Source organism: Silurus aristotelis (assembly GCF_946808225.1).
Source record: "Silurus aristotelis genome assembly, chromosome: 20".
In the NCBI taxonomy this organism is placed as follows: Eukaryota; Metazoa; Chordata; class Actinopteri; order Siluriformes; family Siluridae; genus Silurus; species Silurus aristotelis.
In genome coordinates, this window is record NC_139593.1 from 2,181,630 (window position 1) to 2,209,169 (window position 27,540).

The 27,540-nt window shown below is 38.6% G+C and overlaps 2 protein-coding genes and 1 long non-coding RNA gene across 3 annotated transcripts in view; all 3 read right to left on the minus strand.

Moving 5' to 3' along the window:
- LOC310715619 (B-cell receptor CD22-like) overlaps positions 1-27,540 on the minus strand; it is a 99,375-nt gene that overhangs the window by 21,002 nt on the left and 50,833 nt on the right. Inside the window, exons 10-11 of the mRNA XM_083522132.1 lie at positions 21,763-22,011; positions 21,588-21,675 (exon numbers count right to left, since the gene is read on the minus strand). Coding sequence (XP_083378258.1) covers positions 21,588-21,675; positions 21,763-22,011 — 337 coding nt within the window. The remainder of the gene's footprint in view (positions 1-21,587; positions 21,676-21,762; positions 22,012-27,540) is intronic.
- On the minus strand, positions 20,367-21,206 carry LOC310715590 (uncharacterized protein; the record flags this gene model as incomplete). The annotated part of the gene is made up of 3 exons (XM_083522103.1): positions 20,367-20,508; positions 20,604-20,815; positions 21,138-21,206. 3 exons carry the CDS (start codon positions 21,204-21,206, stop codon positions 20,460-20,462), a joined length of 330 nt encoding a protein of 109 aa, XP_083378229.1. The 3' UTR covers positions 20,367-20,459.
- On the minus strand, positions 24,901-27,336 carry LOC310715921. The gene is made up of 3 exons (XR_014530438.1): positions 27,194-27,336; positions 25,682-25,750; positions 24,901-25,014 (listed from the first exon to the last, which is right to left on the minus strand). It is a non-coding gene; the product is annotated as an uncharacterized lncRNA (long non-coding RNA).

Genomic DNA, 27,540 nt, shown 5'->3' on the forward strand with positions numbered 1-27,540 from the left:
CGCTCTCTGCTGTCTCTGTCAGCTCTCTTCACAGACACAAATAAAACAACCTGAATGCATATTTGCCTCACAGACATAATACATATATAAATAGAAAACGCAAAAAGTCTACTTTTAAATAAACCAATTCACATCACAAATATTCTCTGATTCATGCCCATGTTAAAAGCATGTATTAATTTAAGGTACATTCAAAACAGATAAAAATGTGCGATTAACAGAACTCATGACAATCATGCGATTAAATATTTTAATCAATTGACAGCCCTAATATCAGTATGACGTGACATCCAGTTAACAGCGTGACACTAAAACAGGTAGAAGTAACAGCTACTTTTTACATATAAATGTCAAAGCCCAAAATTCTTTACTTTAACTTGAGTAAAAAAGTGTACTGAGTGTCGACTGAGTAAAGGACGTGTGTACGTGTGTGTGTGTGTGTGTGTGTGTGTGTGTGTGTGTGTGTGTGTGTGTGTGTGTGTGTTTATACAGTATATACCTGTTGAACGTGTTGCAGCTTGATGTCTTTTTCAGATAGTAATTATTACTTGGAAGTTCAATAGATTAGCAGAAAATAAGAGTATGTTCCGGTAGATTCAGACTAATAATCTACTGTATCTTGGTTCTGCGCTGTTAATGAAGACCTTCGTGTACGCATCACGGCTCTGCCCTTCCCGCCGCTTTTGTTAGTGTATGGTTATGAGCTACAAAGATTAACATTTTAATCGCTGGAGATAATTGAACAATTGACAACCTGTGGTTTGGATTAAGGAAATGAACAGTACACATGTGGTTAGTGAAGTAAAACATCCCTCCCACCCACCACGCAGTATCAATGTAGGGCATGTGTGGTAAGTCACATGGTTCAGGGCCATGTCTAAATATAGCTATAGCAGACACACTTTGACAGAAAAGTTTGCAAAGATAACATCTAGAGAATTGCTTACAAAGTATGTTTTGTAAGTTTTAAAGAAATAACAAATAAAATATATACATTAACATAGATATTATGTATAGATGCTGCACAATCAAGGAAGTTTCAATGTTATCAAAGACCATCAGGGCTGGCAGCTTCTCATGCATGGATTCCCTTCAACTGTTTTGTCAACAGGTCAACTGTGAAACGCATCCTCATGTTTACTAGATAAGCAGGGGTGCTATTGTTCTCTTGTGCAGAGCAAATGGGGGAGCAGCTACAGTAGGTCTGGGATAGGACTGATACTCTGACTCCATGCTTTCACTAGATCAATCATTTTATTCACCAGGGATCTCACTTTTCCCATGATGACAGAGGGAATATATGTCTTAAATCTCCTTCCTTCTCTTCGTAACTATGCCTTCTGTTGTCTTGTTGCCTTTCCCCTACTACTTTTCTTCCAAGGCTTCTTTTGGACCTCCTTTGGAAATAGCTGTGAAGAGACTGCAGCTGCCATTTGTAGGATGTTTAGCTTGTCTCGGCTATAAACAATGGCTGCATGATGTTGTTGTCCCCAAGAGGTATAGCTTTCCAGAATGAATGCTCCAAAAGCCAGGATAATATTTAAAACTTCTCCAAATTTCATCATTTTAGATGATGGCTGTGTATCTAGTGGTCGACTGCAACAAGCAGCCATCCAGGTTGATGCCTGCACTTTAATCCATCCTCAACTTGTGCAGTAATTGGCACTAAAATGCAAGACTCTTCATGCAACCTGTGGTCCTGAGCACATTTTAGTAGACTGTTAATATTAATTACAGTCCAAATCCATCCTTAAAGTTCTTGAGTTATTCCCAAAGCATTACGACGCAGCTTGAGTACCTGGAAGGGAACGTTCTGTATTCACGGGTAGTATATACGGGTGCTGAGTATCACCCACACACTCGTGGTTCCTGACACCTTTTCTTGACATCTAGCTGAGCCCACACCCAGATCGGGTGCCTTCCCTTTGTGCCTTCCCTGTGTGCCCATCCTTCCAGTCTCCTGTGTTTGGTGTTTCTCTCTCCTTCCAAAGCAGTTGTCTCTCCTTTTTATTGGGCTTCAAATGGACTAAAACATTGCACACGTATTAGTCTCCATCAGCTGCATGTGTACGCTACCACTCGGGTCCACCCTCCACACGCAAAGCAGCACCTTCTGCCACAACTACATGAAGGATGTCTGGTGTTGCTGGAAGAAAGAGCAACAGGCAGTAATTAACCCAGCAGATCTTTCTTTATTTTACTTTAACTTTCGCCCTGGTGCTTTTCTTTCCTACACTGAAGCCGGGTCTTACCACGCTCTCACGGTTCCGGACACCTTTCCTCAGCGTCCACCGAAACCCACTCACGGATCAGCCCATCTTTCTCTCTTCATCCATTCGTGCTCAGTCACCACTAGGTGACTCTTCCGCTCTCCTCTGCTTGGTGCCTTTCTTCTCTTTATTGGCATCGCCGGACTAAAACACAGCGCATTGATAAATCTCATCAGCTACAGCTGAAGTCTTACTGCTCATTCCCTCCATTCACTTGTGAGAAGAGATCAGTTACACACACCCGTGTGGTAGATCATCAACACGCCTTACTGACACATATACTGATATCCAAGTTGTCCTGAGAGACATGCTGAGAAGACACTGTATCTAAAATTAAAAGTTTTTTTCTTATCTTTCTGCTCTGAAGACCATGTCTGCACTTTCACCTTCTTCAATATCTCCTTCAGCATCAGTTATACATCTAGGGTAAGAAGTGAAAATGTCTATATTTTACCCAAGGTTGTCCAAATCAGAATGTAGAGCCACTGTGGTGTTCTTCTTAAGGCATGGAAGCCCAGAGATATCTTCAACAAGGTTCTGAGACACAACGATATCCTCTTAACAATCGTCAGACCGGGAGAGAGAGAAGGCAGCACATGGTGGACATCGGGTCAGGGATAAATAGCACCGAGACACTCATTGGTGCCTCTGATTATACATCTCCTCTCCTGTATCTCGAAAGTTAGCATTTTCTGCATCCATTTTATTAGGGTCATGTTCTGTCATGAGCAGGATGTGGATGCAAGTACAGAGAATGTTGAATAAACTGCAAATGTACATGTGCTAAGTGACGGTGATGTGATGGTGCTGATGCCAATCATAGCCATTAATCCTGAAAGTCATACTGTGTTTGTGTGTCTGAGTTCTGTGTTTTACTTTTTTAATAAAAAGTATGTTCATGTATTTCAAAAATCACTCACATAAAAAGTGTCGTATTTTGGATATTTATTTGCAGTAAAAACAAAGCAAAAGAGGAATGTGTACAGTATATAAGCTGTGATTGGTAAAAGCAGCTGTACTGTAATGCATAGTAGTGCTTTATCCTGGTCAGAGCCACAATGGACCAAAGAGTTAATTCCAGAAATAATAAATATCTATTTCACTAAAGCCAGTAACTCAAAACCAACTCTACTTAGAAGGTCAGGATAATTTCAGCACATCAGAGTAACATGGATGCTCATGCCATCAACTGTAAATAAAACATTACTTCACTACTTTAAATAATTCTTTAGCAGTTATTACTGTATTTTATACAAATTAGCATAAGCACATTAGCAGCTTAAATCTATAACACTGACCTACACTTTATAGATTAGAGAAGGTTATATATCATCAGTATTGCTGGTGTCAGAACTCAGAACCCGTCTCTGAGTGGACATGTCACAGGTGGATTCTTTGTTGCAATTGATTCCCAAAGTAGCACGCTCAATAATAATAATAATAATAATAATAATATTAATAATAATAATAATAATAATAATAATAATAATAATAATAATAATAATAATAAAATAGACTCACAATATACCTCAAAAACCAAAGAAGGATCTTCAGTTCTCAGATGAGGAAAAGCAAAACTTCTTTATTGCAGTCATGTTCCAATGAGCTCAACAGAAGGTGGTCACTCGATCAGGTCAAAATAATCAAGTGCACACACACACACACATCTACACACCTACAGACACACACACACACACACACACACACACACACACACACACACACACACACACACACACACACACACATATTTATACCCTGGTGTCACACCTCTATTTTTCCAATTTCTTTGCCTTGGCAAATCCCCCTTATATTTTTCTTGTGGTTTTTTTACTTCCTCGTTTTTCATTTCCTCTTATCTCCTAGCCTTGGCTCTCCTCCCCTCCATGTTATTCCATATGTGGACTTCCTGCTCCCTTCAGTTACTCCTATTTTTAGCCTTTTCATGTTATACATTTTTTAAAAATCAGCGTTTGTATAAAACCTTCACTTCCTCAGGTTCAGCCTCATTTTCTTTTAACTTGCGTGAACAATCATTTTTTTGAAACCCAATTTCCTTCCTGCATCTGCAATGTGTAAGTTTTCTGCTTTTATTGTCATTTCTAATACTGTTTACTATTCTAATGTTATCAAGCTAATATTCTTCTACTTAGATGATCTGCTCATATACACTTAACTGTACTGTTCTACTTATTCATGTCAGTACTTAAAGGTTATTGTATGCCTCAGAGCTGACTGTGTTGTGACTTGTTTTCGTGTTCCTTCATTGGTTCTGCCAGACGCACACATTAATCTTATGCCAAGTTCTTGTTATGTGCTCCTTCACATCTTATATCTAGTTCTTTTAATGTTGACCTTCACAAACTTCTCTTTAGTGGTTCCTTTCATCCAGCTTCTTCTTGCAGATGTTCTGGGTCAGCTGACGAGGACATTATCCTAAGTTTCAACTGCTCTCCCTAGCAACCGAGGTTGCACAATTTATTGAACATCTCTCTACCCAAAACTGTTCCAGATAACCCCTTTTAGACCTCACCTGTCCTCCCTGCTGTTTGTCATCAGGAAACACAGAGTGAAAACAAAGACTATGGCAACCTTCACACTTGCATCAACTCTTCCATCCTCTCCTTATCCTTCCTGTTGGTCTCCTACTGATTATTCTCCTATCTCCCAACAATTATTTTTCTCCCATACCTTCACCTGATTCCGACCCCAATTATCTTTTCATATCTTCTTCAAATCCCAAGGCCTACTGGCTCTTTTATCCCAATAAACATCCCTAAATCTGCCTCCTACATGGTTTTATTTCACCCGCACACTCAGCTTCAGCTTGTTAGTATCAGTTTATGTTTATTTGGAGTAAATAGGATAAATATGATTAATTATCTATCTAATGGATGGCAATAAGACAGAGGAAAACATTTACAGTGAGGAAAATAAGTATTTGAACACCCTGCTATTTTGCAAGTTCTCCCACTTAGAAATCATGGAGGGGTCTGAAATTGTCATCGTAGGTGCATGTCCACTGTGAGAGACATAATCTAAACAAAAAATCCAGAAATCACAATATATGATTTTTAAACTATTTATTTGTATGATACAGCTGCAAATAAGTATTTGAACACCTGTCTATCAGCTAGAATTCTGACCCTCAAAGACCTGTTAGTCTGCCTTTAAAATGTCAACGTCCACTACATTTATTATCCTAAATTAGATGCACCTGTTTGAGGTCATTAGCTGCATAAAGACACCTGTCCACACCATACAATCAGTAAGAATCCAACTACTAACATGGCCAAGACCAAAGAGCTGTCCAAAGACACTAGAGACAAAATTGTACACCTCCACAAGGCTGGAAAGGGCTACGGGGAAATTGCCAAGCGGCTTGGTGAAAAAAGGTCCACTGTTGGAGCAATCGAGAGAAAATGGAAGAATCTTAACATGACTGTCAATCTCCCTCGGTCTGGGGCTCCATGCAAGATCTCACCTCGTGGGGTCTCAATGATCCTAAGGAAGGTGAGAAATCAGCCCAGCTGGTCAATGACCTGAAAAGAGCTGGGACCACCGTTTCCAAGGTTACTGTTGGTAATACACTAAGACGTCATGGTTTGAAATCATGCATGGCACGAGAGGTTCCCCTGCTTAAACCAGCACATGTCCAGGCATGTCTTAAGTTTGCCAATGACCATTTGGATGATCCAAAGGAATCATGGGAGAAAGTCATGTGGTCAGATGAGACCAAAATAGAACTTTTAGGTCATAATTCCACTAAACATTTTTGGAGGAAGAAGAATGATGAGTACAATCCCAAGAACACCATCCCTACTGTGAAGCATAGGGGTGGTAGCATCATGCTTTGGGGGTGTTTTTCTGCACATGGGACATGGCGACTGGACTGTATTAAGGAGAGGATGACCGGGGCCATGTATTGCGAGATTTTGGGGAAAAACCTCCTACCCTCAGTTAGAGCATTGAAGATGGGTCGAGGCTGGGTCTTCCAACATGACAATGACCCGAAGCACACAGCCAGGATAACCAAGGAGTGGCTCTGTAAGAAGCATATCAAGGTTCTGGCATGGCCTAGCCAGTCTCCAGACCTAAACCCAATAGAGAATCTTTGGAGGGTGCTCAAACTTCGTGTTTCTCAGCAACAGGCCAGAAACCTGACTGATCTAGAGAAGATCTGTGTGGAGGAGTGGGCCAAAATCCCTCCTGCAGTGTGTGCAAACCTGGTGAAAAACTACAGGAAACGTTTGACCTCTGTAATTGCAAACAAAGGCTCCGGTACCAAATATTAACATTGACCTTCTCAGGTGTTCAAATACTTATTTGCAGCTGTATCATACAAAAAATTGTTAAAAAATCATACATTGTGATTTCTGGATTTTTTTTTTTTAGATTATGTTTCTCACAGTGGACATGCACCTACGATGACAATTTCAGACCCCTCCATGATTTCTAAGTGGGAGAACTTGCAAAATAGCAGGGTGTTCAAATACTTATTTTCCTCACTGTATATTGAAATTACGAATTGGTCTTGATTTCTTTACAATAAATATGAAGTGGTTTACAATGTAATTAGATGTAAATTACATACAAAAAAATAAATTAATTAAACTCACATCTTATATTGAGGTATTGAGCAGGAGAGTGGAGATGTTCATATCCTCTTACAGCACAGTTATAACTGCCTGCATCCTCACTGCTGACTGGCTGCAGGTGGAGTTCGTTGCTCTTGAAGGTCTTTGTCGTCTTAATATTACTCTTTTTGTACCAGATGAATGTTGGATCAGTCAGACTGCAGGTGGTTTTACAGGACAGAATGACTGATTGTCCCTCTGTCACTTCTGCAGGAGCGATCAGCTGAAGATCTTAATCATTGAAACATATATTCTGTTTCAGTGAATAAACTTTGCAAATAATTTAGCGCATAAAATCCGAATGCAACGATTTCAATTCTAATAAACCCATATTTTATTCACAACAGTATATAGACAAAAAAAAAAAAAAAAACATCTCAACATCTTCAGCTCTGCTACCTCCAGCTCCACCTCCTGTCTTTTACTCAATGCCACTGTCTCTAAACCCTACAACATCTCAGGTCTCACCACAATCCTATAAACTTGTTTAGAAAAAGTTTAAAAGGAGCACTTTTACTTTTACTAGAGTCGTATTCTACCTACTCTCTATCTAATTTTACACAACTACATGGTTTGTGTACTTCGTTGACCAAGAAAATTGACTTTCTTAAATCCTTAAAGCACTAGAAGTTTGGCTGTCAGAAAACTTCTGAACAATAGACAAAGAGAGAAGCCGGGAGACAGAGCAAAGGAGAGAAAGAACGGAGTTAGATAGCAGTCCTTAAGTCTGAATGATTGCAAACAGGGCAATGTGAAAAGAGCAAACCGTATTCGTGGGGATATCAAAACCAAAAGTATTGTTTCCATGAGGAGGAAAAGGGCTGAAAGGTCTCAAACTGACACAGAGCGAGAAGGCAATCTGGAAATAAACTTTTTTTATACTTAGTGAATATGGCTCCACACTGGTGACATTACATAAATAATCCTCCAGGCTGGAAAAGCCCATCATATGGAGATAGGGAGAAAGAAAATGGTCTACTGAGGGAACTGAACCAAGTCGAGCTTGGGCATGCTGATCACACCACTCCCAGAATCATGTACCCATAATACCAGCAAAGTAATTTGTCCTTTTACAGTTCAACAAAAAGCTCCTACACTTAAATCGATTTTAGCTATTGTGCTTTTTGCGCGATGGCTTTTTTAGCCATTTAAAAGTCAATTCTCCAATCTCTAACTCAACATGTACCTCAGTCATTCATACACATACTGTTAATAAACAGTTATGAGATATTCAAACACTAAAATTAGAATTGCTAGATGAACAATTGGCAACCTTGGTTTTAATTTAAAAGACGTTAACATTATGAATATTCCATATGAATATAGGGCATGTGTGGAAAGTCACATGCTTCTGGGCCATGGTTATTTATAAACATGGCCACAGAAGACACCCGACACTCTGCTAAAACAAAGAAATGAAAGTTGTAAGTGAACTGCAAGTCAGATTGTATTATATACAGTGAGGAAAATAAGTATTTGAACACACTGCTATTTTGCAATTTCTCCCACTTAGAAATCATGGAGGGGTCTGAAATTGTCATCGTAGGTGCATGTCCACTGTGAGAGACAATCTAAAAAAAAAAATCCAGAAATCACAATGTATGATTTTTTAACTATTTATTTGTATGATGCAGCTGCAAATAAGTATTTAAACACCTGAGAAAGTCAATGTTAATATTTGGTACAGGAGCCTTTGTTTGCATTTACAGAGGTCAAACATTTCCTGTAGTTTTTCACCAGGTTTGCACACACTGCAGGAGGGATTTTGGCCCACTCCTCCACACAGATCTTCTCTAGATCATTCAGGTTTCTGGCCTGTTGCTGAGAAACACGGAGTTTGAGCTCCCTCCAAAGATTCTCTATTGGGTTTAGGTCTGGAGACTGGCTAGGCCACGCCAGAACCTTGATATGCTTCTTACAGAGCCACTCCTTGGTTATCCTGGCTGTGTGCTTCGGGTCATCGTCATGATGGAAGACCCAGCCTCGACCCATCTTCAATGCTCTAACTGAGGGAAGGAGGTTGTTCCCCAAAATCTCGCAATACATGGCCCCGGTCATCCTCTCCTTAATACAGTGCAGTCGCCCTGTCCCATGTGCAGAAAAACACCCCCAAAGCATGATGCTACCACCACCATGCTTCACAGTAGGAATGGTGTTCTTGGGATGGTACTCATCATTCTTCTTCCTCCAAACACGTTTAGTGGAATTATGACCCAAAAGTTTTATTTTGGTCTCATCTGACCACATGACTTTCTCCCATGACTCCTCTGGATCATTCAAATGATCATTGGCAAACTTAAGACGTGCCTGGACATGTGCTGGTTTAAGCAGGGGAACCTTCCGTGCCATGCATGATTTCAAACTATGACGTCTTAGTGTATTACCAGTAACCTTGATAACGTCCCAGTTCTTTTCAGGTCATTGACCAGCTCCTCCCGTGTAGTTCTGGGCTGATTTCTCACCTTCCTTAGGATCATTAAGACCCCACGAGGTGAGATCTTGCATGGAGCCCCAGTCCGAGGGAGATTGACAGTCATGTTTAGCTTCTTGCATTTTCTAATTATTGCTCCAACAGTGGACCTTTTTTCACCAAGCTGCTTGGCAATTTCCCCGTAGCCTTTTCCAGCCTTGTGGAGGTGTACAATTTTGTCTCTAGTGTCTTTGGACAGCTCTTTGGTCTTGGCCATGTTAGTAGTTGGATTCTTACTGATTGTATGGGGTGGACAGGTGTCTTTATGCAGCTAACGACCTTAAACAAGTGCATCTAATTTAGGATAATAAATGTAGTGGAGGTGGACATTTTAAAGGCAGACTAACAGGTCTTTGAGGGTCAGAATTCTAGCTGATAGACAGGTGTTCAAATACTTATTTGCAGCTGTATCATACAAATAAATAGTTTAAAAATCATATATTGTGATTTCTGGATTTTTTTTTTTAGATTATGTCTCTCACAGTGGACATGCACCTACGATGACAATTTCAGACCCCTCCATGATTTCTAAGTGGGAGAACTTGCAAAATAGCAGGGTGTTCATGTATATACACTGGAGATGTTGTAAAGATTCAATATTTTTGAAATCACAGATTTGGAATGTCCAACTTGTCTTGCTATGGCTGATAGGGTCATCCCTTTGGCCTTCATCTGGACAACCTGCTGCCAGAGGCTTTCAGTCACTTTAGAAAAGCCCACCATCTTGCAGAGTCAGTGAAACTGGAAGTTAGGCGGCCAGTTAAATAAGGGTTGACAGATAATCAAGGAAATTAGCACCAGGTGCCAGATTAACACCAATAACTGGGAGATATCTGAAAGTGTTTTCTTTAATTTTGATCAGTGTGTTTTCTGCAAAATAATGTATTTTTTTTAAAATGCCTTAGTTATTTTGTGGAAAAGGTGGTCTGGTAGTATGGTATAGACAAGACAAAAACTCCTTGAACTGTTGAGCAGTGAAGATGACATTATTTGAGAATTGTTCAATTGTTTATATATTGTTCTCTAATTTTGATCTCCAGTGTATATATACAGTGACTTGCGAAAGTATTCGGCCCCCTTGAACTTTGCGACCTTTTGCCACATTTCAGGCTTCAAACATAAAGATATAAAACTGTAATTTTTTGTGAAGAATCAACAACAAGTGGGACACAATCATGAAGTCTTCAGAGGGCCTTGGCAGATGAATAGTTGTTCCGACTTTCTCCACGGTCTTGTCCAGTGGACATAGCAGTCCAGTGCTCGGAATGCCTGGAGTTTAACAGGTTCGTGGGACGACCGAGGGCAACTTGGGGATGTAACCTGCTCTAGGGTGCGGGGAAAGAAATAGCCATGCCTGGAGTAAACTCCAGAAAGGAAGGGGCCACAGAGAGGGCAAGAGAAGGAGCCAGAGCTGCAACCACACATTTTTTTAAGGTGCGGGGTGACCAGGCAAGGCCAAACGGAAGAACCCGATATTGGAAAGCTTTGACTCCATGACCAGAGCCTGCTCGGTTCCCAACAGATTGGGTCAGACCCGTTAAAACATGGCGGACGAGACCCGAACTAGATTGTATAAAGCCTCTCTCAACAGTGTGCAGGACCCATCAAGACACATCTGGCAGAGATTTCCAGGCTGCCAGGTGGATTTTTATTAAGGTTATCAGTCTGACTATCGTGAGAAGAGGTCGGCCAACCCCAAAGTTAGCTAGCTTGTTTAAGCCCAGGAAAGGGTTATTTTGCCACTTACAGACCGGTGCATACGAGCGGTACCACTGGATTACAGCCTCTGAGGAGCGGTGCACATTATGAGTCTGAATCTCTGGTGAATATGAAGTATTATATTTACATTTGTATGTTTTTGTCATGTTATTAGACAAATATTGATTCTGAACTCCTTCAGATGATGTAGGTGCACAGTTGTGGTTATAGTGCAGAGGTTTGGAGTCTTAACTGCGTTTCTTGCTTTAGTAAAAAGCAAGTATTGTCTCTCTGTAATGCCACGTGTTGTTATATTGCGTTTTTTGCATAGTATTGATTGTTTCTATAATTATGACATGATAGTAGTGGTATTAAGAGGTGGATCAAGTCAGGTAAGTCCCCACTGAAGACCCAGGTACCAAATGCACAGCCTGCCACTGACTCTAAAGCATGACAACTGATTTTTGTGAACTCTCTTCATACACCGAGTTCTTTGCAAAGCTGAGTATTACACTATATTAATGCTGATTAATGGTTACATGTATTAAGATTGGATTCAAACTAATAAAAGCAATGTTATCTGAAGGATATTGCTAAATGATATTATACATTACTAGATCCTACTACTAATAGCTGAAGCTGACCTAAGCTAAATTACATTGGTGAACTTTATGCACCCTATTATGCAAGAGGAGTCAAAACGTCATGCGGTCTCTCTGTTTTCTCTGCATAGCCAAGGTGTTTAACCACATAGACTTCAGATGTGTATCAATATCTTTGTCTGTCATTTACTGACATTTTCTAATGTGTTCCATACATGACTTCTGACTGAATTTTGCACAGTGCATGGTGCACCTGCACATGCCTCTTCTCTGGATGATTTTTTTGCACACTGTGCACAATGCACCTGCACTCACCAATAAACCGACCTTACTATTACTACTAAATCTTTTTTTACTGTTATTGCTGTTATTATTTATATAAAATATATTATTATATTTATATTTATTATCATTATATTATAAACCAAACCAGCTAAATTTGTCAACAGTAACAATAAACATTATAAATAGATTCTTAATGTGCCTACTTAACCTTCATGTCCGATAGCCATACAGAGAGTGTGAGAACTTTATATTATCAGTTGGACTTGAGCCTCTGTCTATACCAAGCCTTGTTATTGTGTTCACACTTTTGATCTTCATCTGTGTTGTGTCAGAGGTGGGTTCAAGAATTAGCTTTAAATCATAATGCTTGTCATCTGTGTTTTATTACAGTCACCTTACATAAGTTTGTCTCTTTGTGCTTTGAGGAATGGCCATAACCCTCGACAGAGTGTGTGGCTAAGCTGGCTGATTATACAGTGCATACACTCACACCCACCCACCCACACACACAAATAGTGTGAACTTGAATTTGAGAGAGTTGAAGCCACTCAGAGTTCAGGGTGGGCTTGTTTATCAGTTTTAAAGTGAATCCTCCATGGTCTTACTCAAAAAGTACCTCAGTCCTCCATACAGATAATGTTGATAAATAAATATGATCTATGCAAAGATTACAGCATTATTTTAAAGAAGTCAACATGCCATAAATTCACATTAGGTTAATTAACACCCCATCAAAACATACTGATGTGGGGCATGTGTGGAAAGTCACATGCTTCTGGGCCATGGCTATTTTTAAACATGGTCACAGCAGACACTCGTACTCTGCAAAGACAAAGAAATGAAGGTTTAATGTTGCAAAAATGTAGTTTTACTGCATGTCAGATTCACACTGAAGAATATTTCTGATTTTGAAAATACGATTCTGTGCAAGCATTAACAAAAAATAACGTTATAAAGAAATACTTCAATAATAAATCAAATGTTTGTCAAATGCACACCATCCACTCTAGTCAGATTCTAATGCTTAGAAGCCCATTATAGGAGATTTAGGATGTGTATAGTGGTGAATATAGGAGGTTTAATTGCTCTGCAGTGATGTAACCCAATGCACATCAATGTATATGAGAGACCATCGTCCTTCCTGTTACTGGTCTGTACATAAGCAATTTTAATATGTACCACCACTACAATAGGAGGAACGCCTACTAGTTCCTGCTACATCAACCTTCAGAAGTGATTGATTACTTGCTGCTTAATATTTCACATTTCTTACAATTTCTTGTTTTTCTTTGTCTAAACTGAGTTGTTTATGACAAATTGTCTAATTCAACAGAATTAGCAAATAAATTGTGTTTGGATATTGTACATAGGTAAGAAGGTACTGTAAGAAAATATTTAATATATTTGAATTATTGAATACACCCAAAACTCGATCCACATTTTCCTAAATAAGTAGAGTTGCAGGGTAGTTTTTTAAATATTAAACTTTGGTGTTTTTATATTTTAAAATCTCTTAATAATCAACCCTCAGTAGAGGTCTGGATATGTTTTAAAGTAAAAAACAAAATCCAGAATTTAATCTGAACTGACCTTGACCTGACTAATACAGAATTCTTTTTTTGAAGAAAACTGTAGATCCAAACTCAAAACTAAATTTCTCACAATTTTATTTTTTTTTTTACTTTACTTGGGTAGAACACAGAAAGGACAAATAACTCCAGATACTGTCCAGAAAAGTCCGTAATTCTACATAATGGCAAACAGGGCAGTATGGAGCAGGCAAAAACAAGGAGCAGACTGGATGAAGAGTGGACCAACATCACACCAGAGCAGAGTGAGAGACTAGTGCTGTCCTGGGGCTGCAGATGGGCTGAAGGCATTCAGAGCAGAGGCCTGTACACTTCTTACTAATTGCTGACTGTTGTAACCTTCAGAAAATGTTGTTGTTGTAATCTTTTTCCATGCTACAGTCATTGTTGTTCTCTAATTTTTGATTAGTGTGTTTTCTGCAAAATAAAGTTTTTTTTTTAAATGCCTTAGTTATTTTGTGGAAAAGGTGTTCTGGTAGCATGTTATAGACACGACAAAAACTCCTTCAACTGTTAAACAGTGAAAATAACATTATTTCAGAATTGTACAATTGGTTATAAATTGTTCTCTAATTTTGATCTCAGTATAAATATCATATTTATATACCACTTAATGTAAAATTCATTGAGTAGCACTGAGCCAGAGCAATTTCAAATCTCCATGTCACAGCAGTCATTGTGGTCTACATGCTTGAATGCTATGGACTAGAACAGTCTCCAACTATTGATTGAGAACAGATCAAAGACCCAAATAACCCTAGCAAGAAAGCGGCTAAGCTAGCTGATCATACAGTGCATACACTCACACCCATACACACACATACACAGACACCCTCACACCCAAACACACCCAGTGTGAACTTGAATTCGACTGAGTGGAAACATCAAGTTCAGGGTTGTTTATTCATTTAAAAGTGAATCCTCCACTTTCTCACTCAAAAAGTACCTCAGTCCTTCACACATTTAATGTTAATAAATAGTTATGGTCTATGCAAGGGCTAAAATTTTAATTGCTTAAGATAAACAATTAGCAAGTTTGGTTTAAAGAAGTCAACTTTCCCTACATTCACATTGGGTTACTCAACACCCTTCACCCCCTCAATATATATTGATGTAGGGCATGTGTAGGAAGTCACATGCTTCTGGCCATGGCTATTTATAAACATGGCCACAGCAGACACCCAACACTGCAAAGAGAATAAAATAAAGGTTTTAATTTGCAAAAATGAACTGCATGTCAGATTCACACTGAATATTTCAGATTTTGAAAAAAGGTTTCCATGCAGGCATTAACAAATAATAACTTCTAAATTCTAAGGTGTTCATGCATCAATTAGAGCATTATGCTGCTTCTTCATCCTATAGTCCATCCTGGTGCCATTTTGTACACAGAAGTGTTATGTGCCACACAGGAACAAACAATTCTTGCTTCTCTTATTGCTCTTTGTCTCCCTTTCTTCAGGGCTTTCCTCATCTGCATGTGCAGGATCCAGTCATTGGTGCAGTAGGGGGATTTGCCGCACCACTCATGGAGGTGGGGGTGGAAAGTTCATGCTGTGATTAAAAACCCCTTTCTCTTACACCAGGAAGCTATAAAAGCACATGTAGTAAAGCGACACTGTCTTCTGTCTGTTACTAAAGCGCTCTATGTGTGTGTTTGTCCCCTTACAGGTTGGTAATGTCGGGAAATAAAAAGAAAAATGAATAATCAAGCGATCGTTCCGACTGTGCACATAAACAGCCCGTGAGTCGCTTGCTTGGGAATGGAGCACGTTAGGTCGGTTTCCGAGAAAACCAGTTGCGCACATTCTGTGCATATTGCCTAACCTTTGGTCAGGGTCTTCCTTTCTTTCCGGACCTGTAAACCTCGGCTAAGCCGTATTTAGCCTGCCTTGTCAGTTTCAATCCTTGTTGTACTTCAATGCAGTTGGACTGAAAGAGTGTGGCTGGCTGGCTATCTCTTCCCTGGTGTCACATCGTCCCTTTAAGACCCCGGCACTGCCCATCAAGCCCCCTTCGTAACATGGCTGTGCTGTTGGGTAAGGCTTACGCCTCAGCAGGTCAAGCTGCTGCATGCCTGCACACCATGGCGGTGTTAAAGCCAGCTGATGGCTGGGCAGACCATGGTTTGTGGACCTGGTAGCCCTTCTCGAACAGCCTCTCTGGGAGATACCTCTCAGACAGGGGTGCAAATGTTTACGCACACCCAGAGTTGTAGAGCCTCTGGCTGTGGCCCCTGAGGGTCGTATGCCGCTAGATAGCACCTGTTCATTGTATGGTTCGAACAGCACCGATTGGATTCAGTTAACTGCCTGGTTGGTTTAGTGCTGGAATTCCTTCAAGATCAGTTTGCCAAAGGGTTGGCTCTGTCCACCCTTAAAGTCTACGAGTCTGCCATTTCGGTGTATTATGCCCCCTTGGCAGGGCAATCACTTGGCAGAGACCCGCTGGTGACACGTTTTCTCCGCTAGAATGACGCAGCATCTCGTTCCCTCAGAAAAACCAGGGTTACATACGTAACCTGAATATGTTCTTGCTTATGTCCTTTTTCTTCCAGCAAACATAACAAAAACACCAGATGTTAATCCCTAAACCCTACACTTAACGTACATTATTTATACCCAATCATCTCACTGACCTATTGTCAATTAATTTAATTAGTTTCAAAATGTTTCTCTAACTGTTTAATTGTATTAACACTTTTCTATGTTCTGTTGTAAATAAAATATGGGTCTGAAATTTGCTAATCATTGCATTCTGTTTATTTATTTATTTATTTACTTTTTTTGAAATGTGGTTATATTTCTGATTTTTGAGCAGCTAAATTATGGCTGATGTGTAGTAGGGATGGTGTGACAAATAAAAGAAAGAAAGAGTCCACAATTTTAGATATTTATTTATTTATTGCTCTATTAAGAATTTAGGAAAGAAAAAAAAAATTAAGAAAAAAAATATATACACTCACTGGCCACTTTATTAGGTACACCTTACTAGTACCAGGTTGGACCCCCTTTTGCCTTCAGAACTGCCTTAATCCTTCGTGGCATAGATTCAACAAGGTACTGGAAACATTCCTCAGAGATTTTGGTCCATATTAACATGACGGCATCAAGCAGTTGCTGCAGATTTGACGGCTACACATTTGTCGGCTGCAAATCTCCCGTTCCACCACATCCCAAAGGTGCCCTATTGGATTGAGATCTGGTGACTGTTAAGGCCATTTGAGTACAGTGAACTCATTGTCATGTTCAAGAAACCAGTCTGAGATGATTTGCGGTTTATGACATGGCGTGTTATCCTGCTGGAAGTAGTCATCAGAAGATGGGTACACAGTGGTCATAAAGGGATGGACATGGTCAGCAACAATACTCATGTAGGCTGTGGCGTTGACACAATGCTCAATTGGTACTAATGGGCCCAAAGTGTGCCAAGAAAATATCCCCCACTCCATTACACCACCACCACCAGCCTGAACCTTGTTTTGGTGAGCCTGTGCGAATTGTAGCCTCAGTTTCCTGTTCTTAGCTGTCAGGAGTGGCACCCGGTGTGGTCTTCTGCTGCTGTAGCCCATCCGCCTCAAGGTTTGACGTGTTCAGAGATGCTCTTCTGCATACCTCGGTTGTAACGAGGGGTTATTTGAGTTACTGTTGCCTTTCTATTAGCTCAAACCAGTCTGGCCATTCTCCTCTGACCTCTGGCATCAACAAGGCATTTGCGCCCACAGAACTGCCACTCACTGGATATTTTATCTTCTTCCTAGAGATGGTTGTGCGTGAAAATCCCAGTAGATCAGCAGTTTCTGAAATACCCAGACCAGCCCGTCTGCCACCAACAACCATGCCATGTTCAAAGTCACTTAAATCACCTTTCTTCCCCATTCTGATGCTCGGTTTGAACTGCAGCAGATCGTCTTGACCATGTCTACATGCCTAAATGCATTGAGTTGCTGCCATGTGATTGGCTGATTAGAAATTTGTGTTAATGAGCAGTTGGACAGGTGTACCTAAAAAGGTGGCCGGTGAGTGTATATATATATATATATACACACACACAATTAAATGACCCAATTTAAATACACACTGCAAATTAACACTCCAGAGTACACATGATAAACACTACAAACAAAAATAAGAAAAAAAGAAGCACATGTAATATTGAAATGTAAATATATTTAGGCTTGTGATTAAATATTATATATATATTGTGTCATACAAATGAGCAAAAGCAATTATCCGAGAGAATATTTCAGGTAACTGATGCTATTCCGGACTGTTGGCTGATTTTTGACTCCTTTGTGAAGAAGGAATTTTAGGAAACAAGTTTGTTTTATTTTGAAGGAAGCTAATTGGTTTAAAAATCCTATCTTAAATTTGACTGGTCTTTCAACTGGGTTCTGAGTTAGTGGGTGGAGATTGTTATCTCTATCTAAATATCTGTGACTGACAGCTTACAGCTGAATCCTGGTAATATTTACACTTATACAATATCCTCTCATTCACTTTTTTACATTACATTACTTGAGATCTGTTGGTTTTTATACAGCGAGGGTCCAGAAGACATCAGAAGATCTAAAGCTGGATTTATACTGTAATAGTTTTCAGGCTGATTTTGTGACACACAAACTTTACACATCAGAAACAAACTGATTGTTTGCTGAGGTGAAATCTGAAGTCCTACAGCCCATAATGCAACACGCTGACCAGCAGATAATGAAGTGCCACTGTTCTGTTATGAGCTGTGCAGCGACTGGGGGATAAGAGGGACAAACTTATAATACAGATAAATTGAGTATATAGTTGGAAGCACAGTCTGCCCGCATTCTCCAGCATTATATGTAGCGAATTTAGCTCGCAAAGAAAAGGGAATATTTATAAGTAATTATAACGGGTTAGTTACTCCTAAATATTTAAATTAAGTTGAATTGACGGTAATGGAATTAACATTACACTTATTTGTCTGTTTGTCCGGCAAACAGACAGTATAATTTTATATTAATTCTATAAAAGAGGTATCTCCCTGGCCAAGAAAGACGTAACCCTCTTTTACTTTATACCGTAAATTAAATTAAATGAAATAGAGCATGTAGTTCAGCCCTGATGTTGCAGGAACTTCATTTATGGAACGTACTCAGAGATCATCACTTATGAAAAATACGGCGTTTAATGAATGAGACAAAAACAACATAAAACTAACTACACAAACAAACAAACAAAAGAAATAAAGAAAATTAAAATTAAAATAAAATAAAAAGAAAGTTGAAATTAGGAAAGGAGGAAGAGAAAGGAAAGGAAGAAGGAGATAGAGAAAGGAAAGGAAGAAGGAGATAAAGAAAGGAAAGGCCGCTTACTTCAAATGAATCACATCCTAACTGAGAAACGTCACGGAAATTTAAATTTGCCTTAATATTAAGGGGTTCAAACTTAACACGCATCTAAATGAGTTGGTAAACCGGTTACTTGCATTGACTTGTTGCACAAGAGTCCGGATGCGGTAGACAAAAGAATCTTGGACTAGTCAGTTAGGATGGAGTCAGATGTTCTCCCAGCTTCTCCTGAAGATCAGAGCAGATGGTGTTTTGAAGATAAAGCTTGCTGGAAGATCTCAAAGAGATTTGAGATCTAGTTCCGAAGAGTCGCTGCTGAGCTGTTCGAAGCGTCCGTTGGGTTCAAAGTGTTTTAAAGGTCCTGAACCCCACCCATCCTTGGGGGAATGGCCAATGCTATGGCCTGAAATTTTTGGAGGGAAAAACTTCCTTTGTTCATGCATCTGTGGGCATGGTTTCCGGGCTATACTTGCTTTTGGAGGACTTTAAAGTTTTATTCAAAGTGAATTAAGACGGTATGGTACATTTCATGATCAAATAAAATGCACCATTGTTTGAAAAATAAGGAAACAGATAATGTTGCGGTCATTTGGATACTAAACATGAAAAGGAATGACAGTATAAGGAAGTAAACTTACAGAGATCAGTAATTACTTGATGTTAATACAATGTTGTATTCTGATAAATAAAATGCACCCTTGTCAGGAAAGTAAAGAACAGATACTTCTAAGTCAATCAAGCCTTAAGAAGAGAAGAGACAACATTTAACACAGAGTTATATTGCTAAACATTTAGTAAACATAAATCTAAACATAGTAGAAGATACAAACAAGATGTATGTTTGTATCATGTGAAGTGGGACATTCTATTTATTATTTAATTAATAAAAGAATGCTCCCTTTTGGTGTGTGTGTGTGTGTGTCTGCATATGTGTGTGTGTCACAAACAGACGTACTGGGGCCGAGTTCCGAGAGTGAATTGTTTTATGGTCTGAGGGTCGCTGTGAATTCAACCAGAGAGACCAGGGGGGTTATCTGGCTTTCGGGGTGGTGTGTGTGTGTGTGTGAGTGTGTGTGTGTGTGTGTGTGTGTGTGTGTGTGTGTGTGTGTGTGTGTGTGTGTGTGTGTGTGTGTGTGTGTGTGTGAGGGTCAAACAGAATATCTGCAAAGGGGGTTATCTGTCTTGTGGTAAAATCCAAACGTTCTGGAGCCGGTTGTGTGTGTTTGTCACAAGCAGCCATGCTGGATTAAGTTTCGAGTTTGGATTGTTTCATGAGTTTTATGACTTTATTGTTTAATGGGTCCCGGTAAACTAAACAAGAGTTTAGGATTTGGTTCTGTTTAGTGTCTTTTCGGAGGGGGAGTGTGACACTTTACGGATATACCACCCCCTATGAATGTTTCACCTTTTGATTGAGATGTAGATGTCATAGGTTAAAAGGAATGCCTGGGACATGAAGTCTAAATGACCTGTGCCAGACGCTACGGCTGCATTTATAAATGAGTCACTGAAGTTTCTAGAAGCTTTAAACTAAAACCAGGTGGAAGTTGGTGATGCTGATGTTGGATAAACAGATACATTCTGTTCATTTCATGCTGCTGTAGATCACACTGAGATCCTCAGCATTGGAAGACCTACAGAAGGAGAGTAAATGATCAATAAATGATTATCCAGCAGAAGATCTTTTCCAGATCTGTTAGATTGAAGGAAACAGACCAGCTCTTCTCACCTGTCGTCAGCACCGGTGCATGTAAATTTAACACTAGCGTACTGAACCTCGTCCTCCCCAGAGGCAGAAGTGATTGCAGCAGAACTTCCAGCATCCCCGAGATCAACAGCACGCTGGCGTACAACTTTAGCATACAGGTCTTCATCCTGATTGGCCGAGGCTGAATCAGATGCAGCGTTGACTCTATTCACCGCTACATTTTCATAAAAATCCTGAGGTGGAGAGCATGAGATCACAGATCAGAATCAGAATCAGGTTTATTGGATAAGTGTGTTGACACACACACACACACACACACACACGAGGAATTTGGTTCCAGCTGTTAGTGACTCACAAATTACAGACATAAATAACACTATACATTCAGCTTGGACTTTACAAGACAAAACAGACGATGTGAGACAATATAGACAGTATGAGTACGAGAGACAGAGAGGTGGCAAACATCTAACTTTATATCACAGCACTGTTAAATTCTGGATTGTGATTGGTCAGAAGGTGTTGATTTATTAATAATAACAGCAGATCTTTTACTTGTTCTAATGTCAAGGCTGAATTTTGTCCTACAAATTTCAAGAGATTTTGAATGACTTTCCACAACATGTATGTAACTGCAAATGGACAAAAATATTCAACATGATGTTTAATAAAAATTATTGGTGAAAGAGAAATAAAACACGTGGGAATGTGCTGTTATTGGAAAAGAATCAACTTCAAGCAGGTAACAGTTCCTCTGCCTTATTACATTATACTGTTGTTTAATATACTGTGAAAGCAGCACATGACATACAAACACAAGTCAACAATTATCTGTACACTTTTTACCTCTTTTACACTTTGGTCAATTATTTTATTTTTCCTGCTGATAAACAAAAACAAAAACAATATTGAACAAAATATCAGCATTGAACAAAATCTGTTCACATTTTTATAACTGCAGTTTTAATCATGTAATAAATGATAAATGATCCTGTATTTTCTCACCTTTTACACAAGATGATGACACCAATAACACAAACACACACAACCCCAACAACCCCAACACCTGCATACACACCTACACTCTGATCTACTGTGTGGAAATATAATGTTATAATGAATCAGTGTTAAATATTATACAGTGTAATTCTGATTTATAGACTTATATCATCTCTCTTACTGGTTATAGTGATGGACACTGCAGCTGATCTCTCAGAGCCGAGTTTATTCTGAACCTCACAGTAGTACAGTCCACTCTGTAGAGCTCTGTAACTCTGTCCTGATCCTACAGGTGATGTTTCATTCTGCTTAAACCAGGTGTAGGTCTCCACAGGTGGGTTACTGTCACTGCTGCAGGTCAGAGTCACTGAACTTCCCTCCACTTTCTCACCAGAGGAACTGATGGACACTGAGATGTTCTTTGGAGGATCTAAAATGGTTTGGTAAATCAGAAGTACATCTATAATAGTTTTATCTTGCATTGGCTGTAAGAAAATCTTCAGCTTTAACTTACACAGAACATTCAGAGTTACACTGGTGGAGTTCTGATGCCCGACTTTATTACTGCACATGCACTTGTACTTTTCACTGTCTTCAGAACTGATTTTAGAGATGGTGAAGGTCTTTCCTTTCCCCACTGATGTTGTTCCATTAAACCAGGTGTAGTTCTCCACAGGTGGGTTTGCATCACTGCTGCAGGTCAGAGTCACTGAACTGCCCTCCACAATCTCACCAGAGGAACTGATAAAGACGTTCTTTGGAGGATCTAAAGAGTTCCATGATAAGAGTGAAGAAAGCAGTTTAGTGTCATAATGAATGGTTTTGTTATCTTTAATCAAGGCATTTAACCATTTTAGCACAAACCACTCATCAACTTCAAAATTATTTTGAGGATCTTTTTTTAATTAGGATAAATAATCCACACCTTCTCTAAAAACTGTTCTACCTTTTCTTTTACTGGTGAAAATGGGATTCAGTCTAAAGTTTTTTATCATATCAATATTTCCGAAATGCGTACAAAAAACTAAACATCCACAACTAACCCAAGTCATAACAAATCACACAGGTGTAAGATTATAATCCCATAATAATCTCATTTACATTTTTTTTAGGCAAAGCGTAACATGTGCTTCCTTCCATATAGGGACATTTCTAAAACACTCAACGTGGCTTAATGCAATAAGACAGCATTTTAAAAGACCAAACTCAGTAAACACATTAATAAAAAAGCAGATTATGTACAGACAAGCACATGAGTCCAGAATACGAATATAATTAAAGAATATAAATATCTACGAAAAAAATTACAGAATATACAGAATATAAATATAATTAGTTTAATTACAAGTTAAGCCTTTTTTCTACTACAGACAATTAAAGAAAAATCTTAACGTGGTTTAATGAAATAAGAGCATTTTTAAAAGACCAAAACTCAACCAAACTGTTTGTACACAATATGATTTATTATTAATGTGTTTACTGAGTTTAGTCTTTTAAAATCTCTGTATTATCACATTAAGCCATGTTAAGCTTTTTCACGTTAGGCGTTTTAGAACGTTCCTTCCATGTGAACTCCTGGACACTTGGTCAGGAATTTGTGTGGCATCTTCAAGTCTACACCATCAAGCAGCACAAAATACATTTACCTTCTCACTGAACTTGTTTTTACAAAATCATTAATCACACACTCAAAGTTACTGTAATTACTAAATGTAAAGTTACATCAAGGGTTCAGGTGAAGATGTTCAGTCTCTCCATAGTGTTTTGTTTAATAGATAAAACTTCAGCTGTGCATCAATATGAATCTGTATGCAGAACACGGTGTGTTTAGGAGGAAAGTACGTGTGGTAACAGAGTGTAAATGGAGGGTGGAGTCAGGAGAAGTGAGTGATGAGGATCCCACACCAGTACGTGTATGTTTTAGTTCATGAAAAGTGAAATGACGAGAATGAACATTAAGATTCCAGTTTGCCTTAAGCTCCGTTTCATTATTTTTATTGTGTATTGTTTTACTTTATTAAATACTGAGTTATAAGTAATAAAAAACTAAATAAAACTCACATCTGACACTGAGGTATTGAGCAGGAGATGGGAGATGTTTAGATCCTCTTACAGCACAGTTATAACTGCCTGCATCCTCACTGCTGACCCTCTGCAGGTGGAGTTTGTTGCTCTTGAAGGTGTTTGTGGTTAAATCATGTGTGTTTTTGTACCAGATGAATGTTGGATCAGTCAGACTGCAGGTGGTTTTACAGGTCAGAATGACTGATTCTCCCTCTGTCACTTCTGCAGGAGCGATCAGCTGAAGATCTTATACAATGAGAGAAACATTAAATCTGCATCAGTGAATTATCACCTGCTCATTTACCTCAATCACCCCACCTGTGTGTGTGTGTGTGTGTGTGTGTGTGTGTGTGTGTGTGTATGTGTGTGTGTGTGTGTGTGTGTGTGTGTGTGTGTGTGTGTGTGTGTGTGTGTGTGTGATGAAAGTAGTGGATCCTCACTGTTCTCGAGCTGGGGGACGTATAAAGGGACCCTGAAAAGACAGTGAGATGGAGAACTTTTGGCCCCAATTACTGCTGGTTCTCTCCCTTACTCTCTCACTCTAAACAAAGACGGCAGCAGCTGAGAGGATTCCTGCCAGACCCTCGCCGAAGGAGACTGTGACAGAGCCGTCTCAGAAATCACGACCAAAAGTACGGAGTCCGACCAGAGAACCTCTCCCCCAAATAAACACACGAGAAAATCCCCGAGTCTGGTGTCTGTGTTCTGCCCGTCGCTTTACTGTTTATTTATTACTTTTATTTATTTGTTTTATTTTAACGTTTGAAATTTTATTTGATGCTAATTAGAACATTGAGCAGACAATCTTCTGTAAATCACCTGAACTACAAGCAGAACATTTATCAGATCCACAAGTAAATTTGTGTCTGTGTTTGTAATTTGAGTGAATCAGAGTTTTGTGGTGTTTCATGAAAACAGTAATTCAGTAAAAACATGTTTGAGTTTTAATTCATCTGTTACAAAACTCCTGTAGCTAAAAGGAGATTATGGTCTGAGTGACACATGTAGAGAATAAGATGATTTTATTTACCTGTAACTCTGAGTGTAATTCCAGGTTCACCCTGAAATTTATCTTTAGTTGTTATGAATCTGAAGGTGAACTTGTGTTCATCTGATTTCTTCACATCACTCAGTCTGAGGGAGAAGTGATTCTGTTTATCTCCTAAATACTCCACTCTGCCTGAGTAACCTGATTCATTACGCAGATCAGTCGCTTCTACACCCTTAACTCGGTTTATTAACCAAAAATTCTTTATCACTGTACAATCTGTTGGATGTGTGTAAGTGGCCTCCATAACCACTGTAGATCCTTTTACAGCACAGAGATGTAGTTTGCTGTATTTCACACTCCATTGATTCCCAAGAGCTCCTGAAACATGACACATGAAAGAGGTGATTAGAGATCATTATCCTGAGCCCCATAAAACACTGAGTTATTTTACAGCTTCTCTTCTCTCCTCTGGAACTCCGGGGCAGAAAAATACAAACTATTCTTTACTACTGGAAGGAAACTGTGCAGGATTTAGACACAGGGGTGTCTTTATTATTATTATTATTATTATTAATATTATTATTATTATTATTATTATTATTATTATTTTTATTATTATTTTGTATATATGATTTGTTAATATTGAATTTCAGTCTCTGATCTAAAATCAGCACGAGCAACAACTCACTGACACTTTAATAAAACATTTACCACTGAATAATGTACAGAATACAAATATTTATTATATTTCTATTTCTACACTTTGTCTTTTTTGCATGAATAATCAAAATGTTATTTTTAAAAGGTAAATTGTGATTCTGACTATATAATATTAAGGTGGTTGAATATTTCATGTCTCTGGTGTGTGTTTGCTGTGATTTTTATGTAGATGTGCACTGATGCACGATAGCAGATGCAAGAAACTCATGCTCTGACTGCATTCGCTTTGTGGTGACTGGCGCTAATATGCTTATGTATGCACTAAACACTGCTGCAACTGGAGGAAGAGGGTGAATTCTGACAAGGACGAAAATGTAGCACTCACCTGAGATCATCAGGAGGAAGATCAGAAAAAATTGGAGCACCATTTTGAGGGACATCATTACTAAAGGTTCTAAAGAAAAATGTTTTAAATTAAAAAATTACTTGAAAAAGTCAAAAATAGCTTTTTTTAATTTGAGAAAAATAGAAGTTTTTTCTTACATATATTTCAGGTTTATGGAAGGAGTCTCCAGTATCATAGCTTTGTAACAGTCAGAGGTAAAGCTGTAAAATATTCAGGACAGAGGAGTTTACACCTATTTTTATAACTGACAGAGAGGGAAACCCCCCCCCCCCCCTCTCTCTCTCTCTCTCTCTCTCTCTCTCTCTCTCTCTCTCTCTCTCTCTCTCTCTCTCTCTCTGTCAATTACACAAAAAAGTGTAAACTCTTCTGTCATTAATAGCTGGTTTATTTATTTATTTATTTATTTATTTATTTATTTATTTATTTGTTTATTTATTTATTTTTAATTTAATTACATTTTATCAAGTGCACAGTTTGTGTTTTTTATTACTTTTTTAAATCACACTTTTATTAACCACGTTACTTTGAACACATCACAACAATCCAATACTCACAAACCACAAATAAAAAGCTGTTCATGAATTCACTGTTAACAAATTTACCATCATGTTCTAATTTCCATCATCTTAGAATTGTCATTAATGTACAGAAGCTTTAGACAATCAAAGCTATTGGATAAAAACAGAATAATAATCAGAAATATCTCAATTTTCTAATATTTTTTCTATTTTTTATTTATTTATATCGTTTCATAGATAAAAACAAAACAAGTCCAGTAGTGTTAGTTTATACTCATTGGCCTTCCACACTACATTACTATAGAACTCTCAACTTGCCAAATTGGCTTTCCACAATACATCACCACAGAGATAAATAATGACACCAGTGGCCTTCCATAGCCTCAGCTACACCGCTAGATGTTAAAGTTTCTTACTCCAGAACTCTCATTTATCAAAGTGTGTAGAACAATTTATAATTGTGTGTGGAAGAAACACCAGTACACACCCCAACACTGGTGTTTATCACACGTGTGTACACACAGATGTAACTATATACAGTCATCAATCCTACAGATTCTCTACATGACTCTGTTCCTGCACAAACACATTCATTTACATAAAACATCCATAAAATCACCATATACACTAAATAACTTCATTTCATGGATATATTTTATGTTTTGTAATGTTTATAATTTGTTGTAAATATGTTAATATCTAATCATGTAGTCACATTCAGAGTTTGTAATTTATTATAAAAACAGACACAGTCACAATATCATAATCATAATTTATTAGAATGTTGATGTTATAACTATTTTTCTCAGCACTGAGAGTCGATCAGTAAAATGTTTACAAGGGAAGTAAAGATTGTAAAAAGAAATCATTTACACTGAAAAAACAACACGGAACCTTTTTTATGTTCAGGAAAAGTAGAGATTAAACTAATGAGTAAATTTAATGACTACAAATATAATAAATAGTTTCTCACCGTGTTCCTCGACCTTCATGTACGACGACCAAACAGAGAGTAAAGAAAAGTGTGAGAGTTGAAGGTTGTTGCAGACGAGTTGTTGCTTTTTCCTCTTTCTCTGAATTTGTTGCTGCAACTAAGGAAGTGTTGTTTTCTACAGTAAACACATCGTGTCTGCATTGTGCACATAATTATTTTATCCTCTCAGTCCAGAAGTGTGAAAAGAAATGGAGAGGTGTTGAGTTAAGGCCACTGCATCTTCGACTGTGGAACTGAGGAAGTGAAACACACAGCATGGTCATCATCAAACTAAACACAAGTGTTGAGCATAGAGTCATGACTTTTATAAAAACGATCAGTTTAAT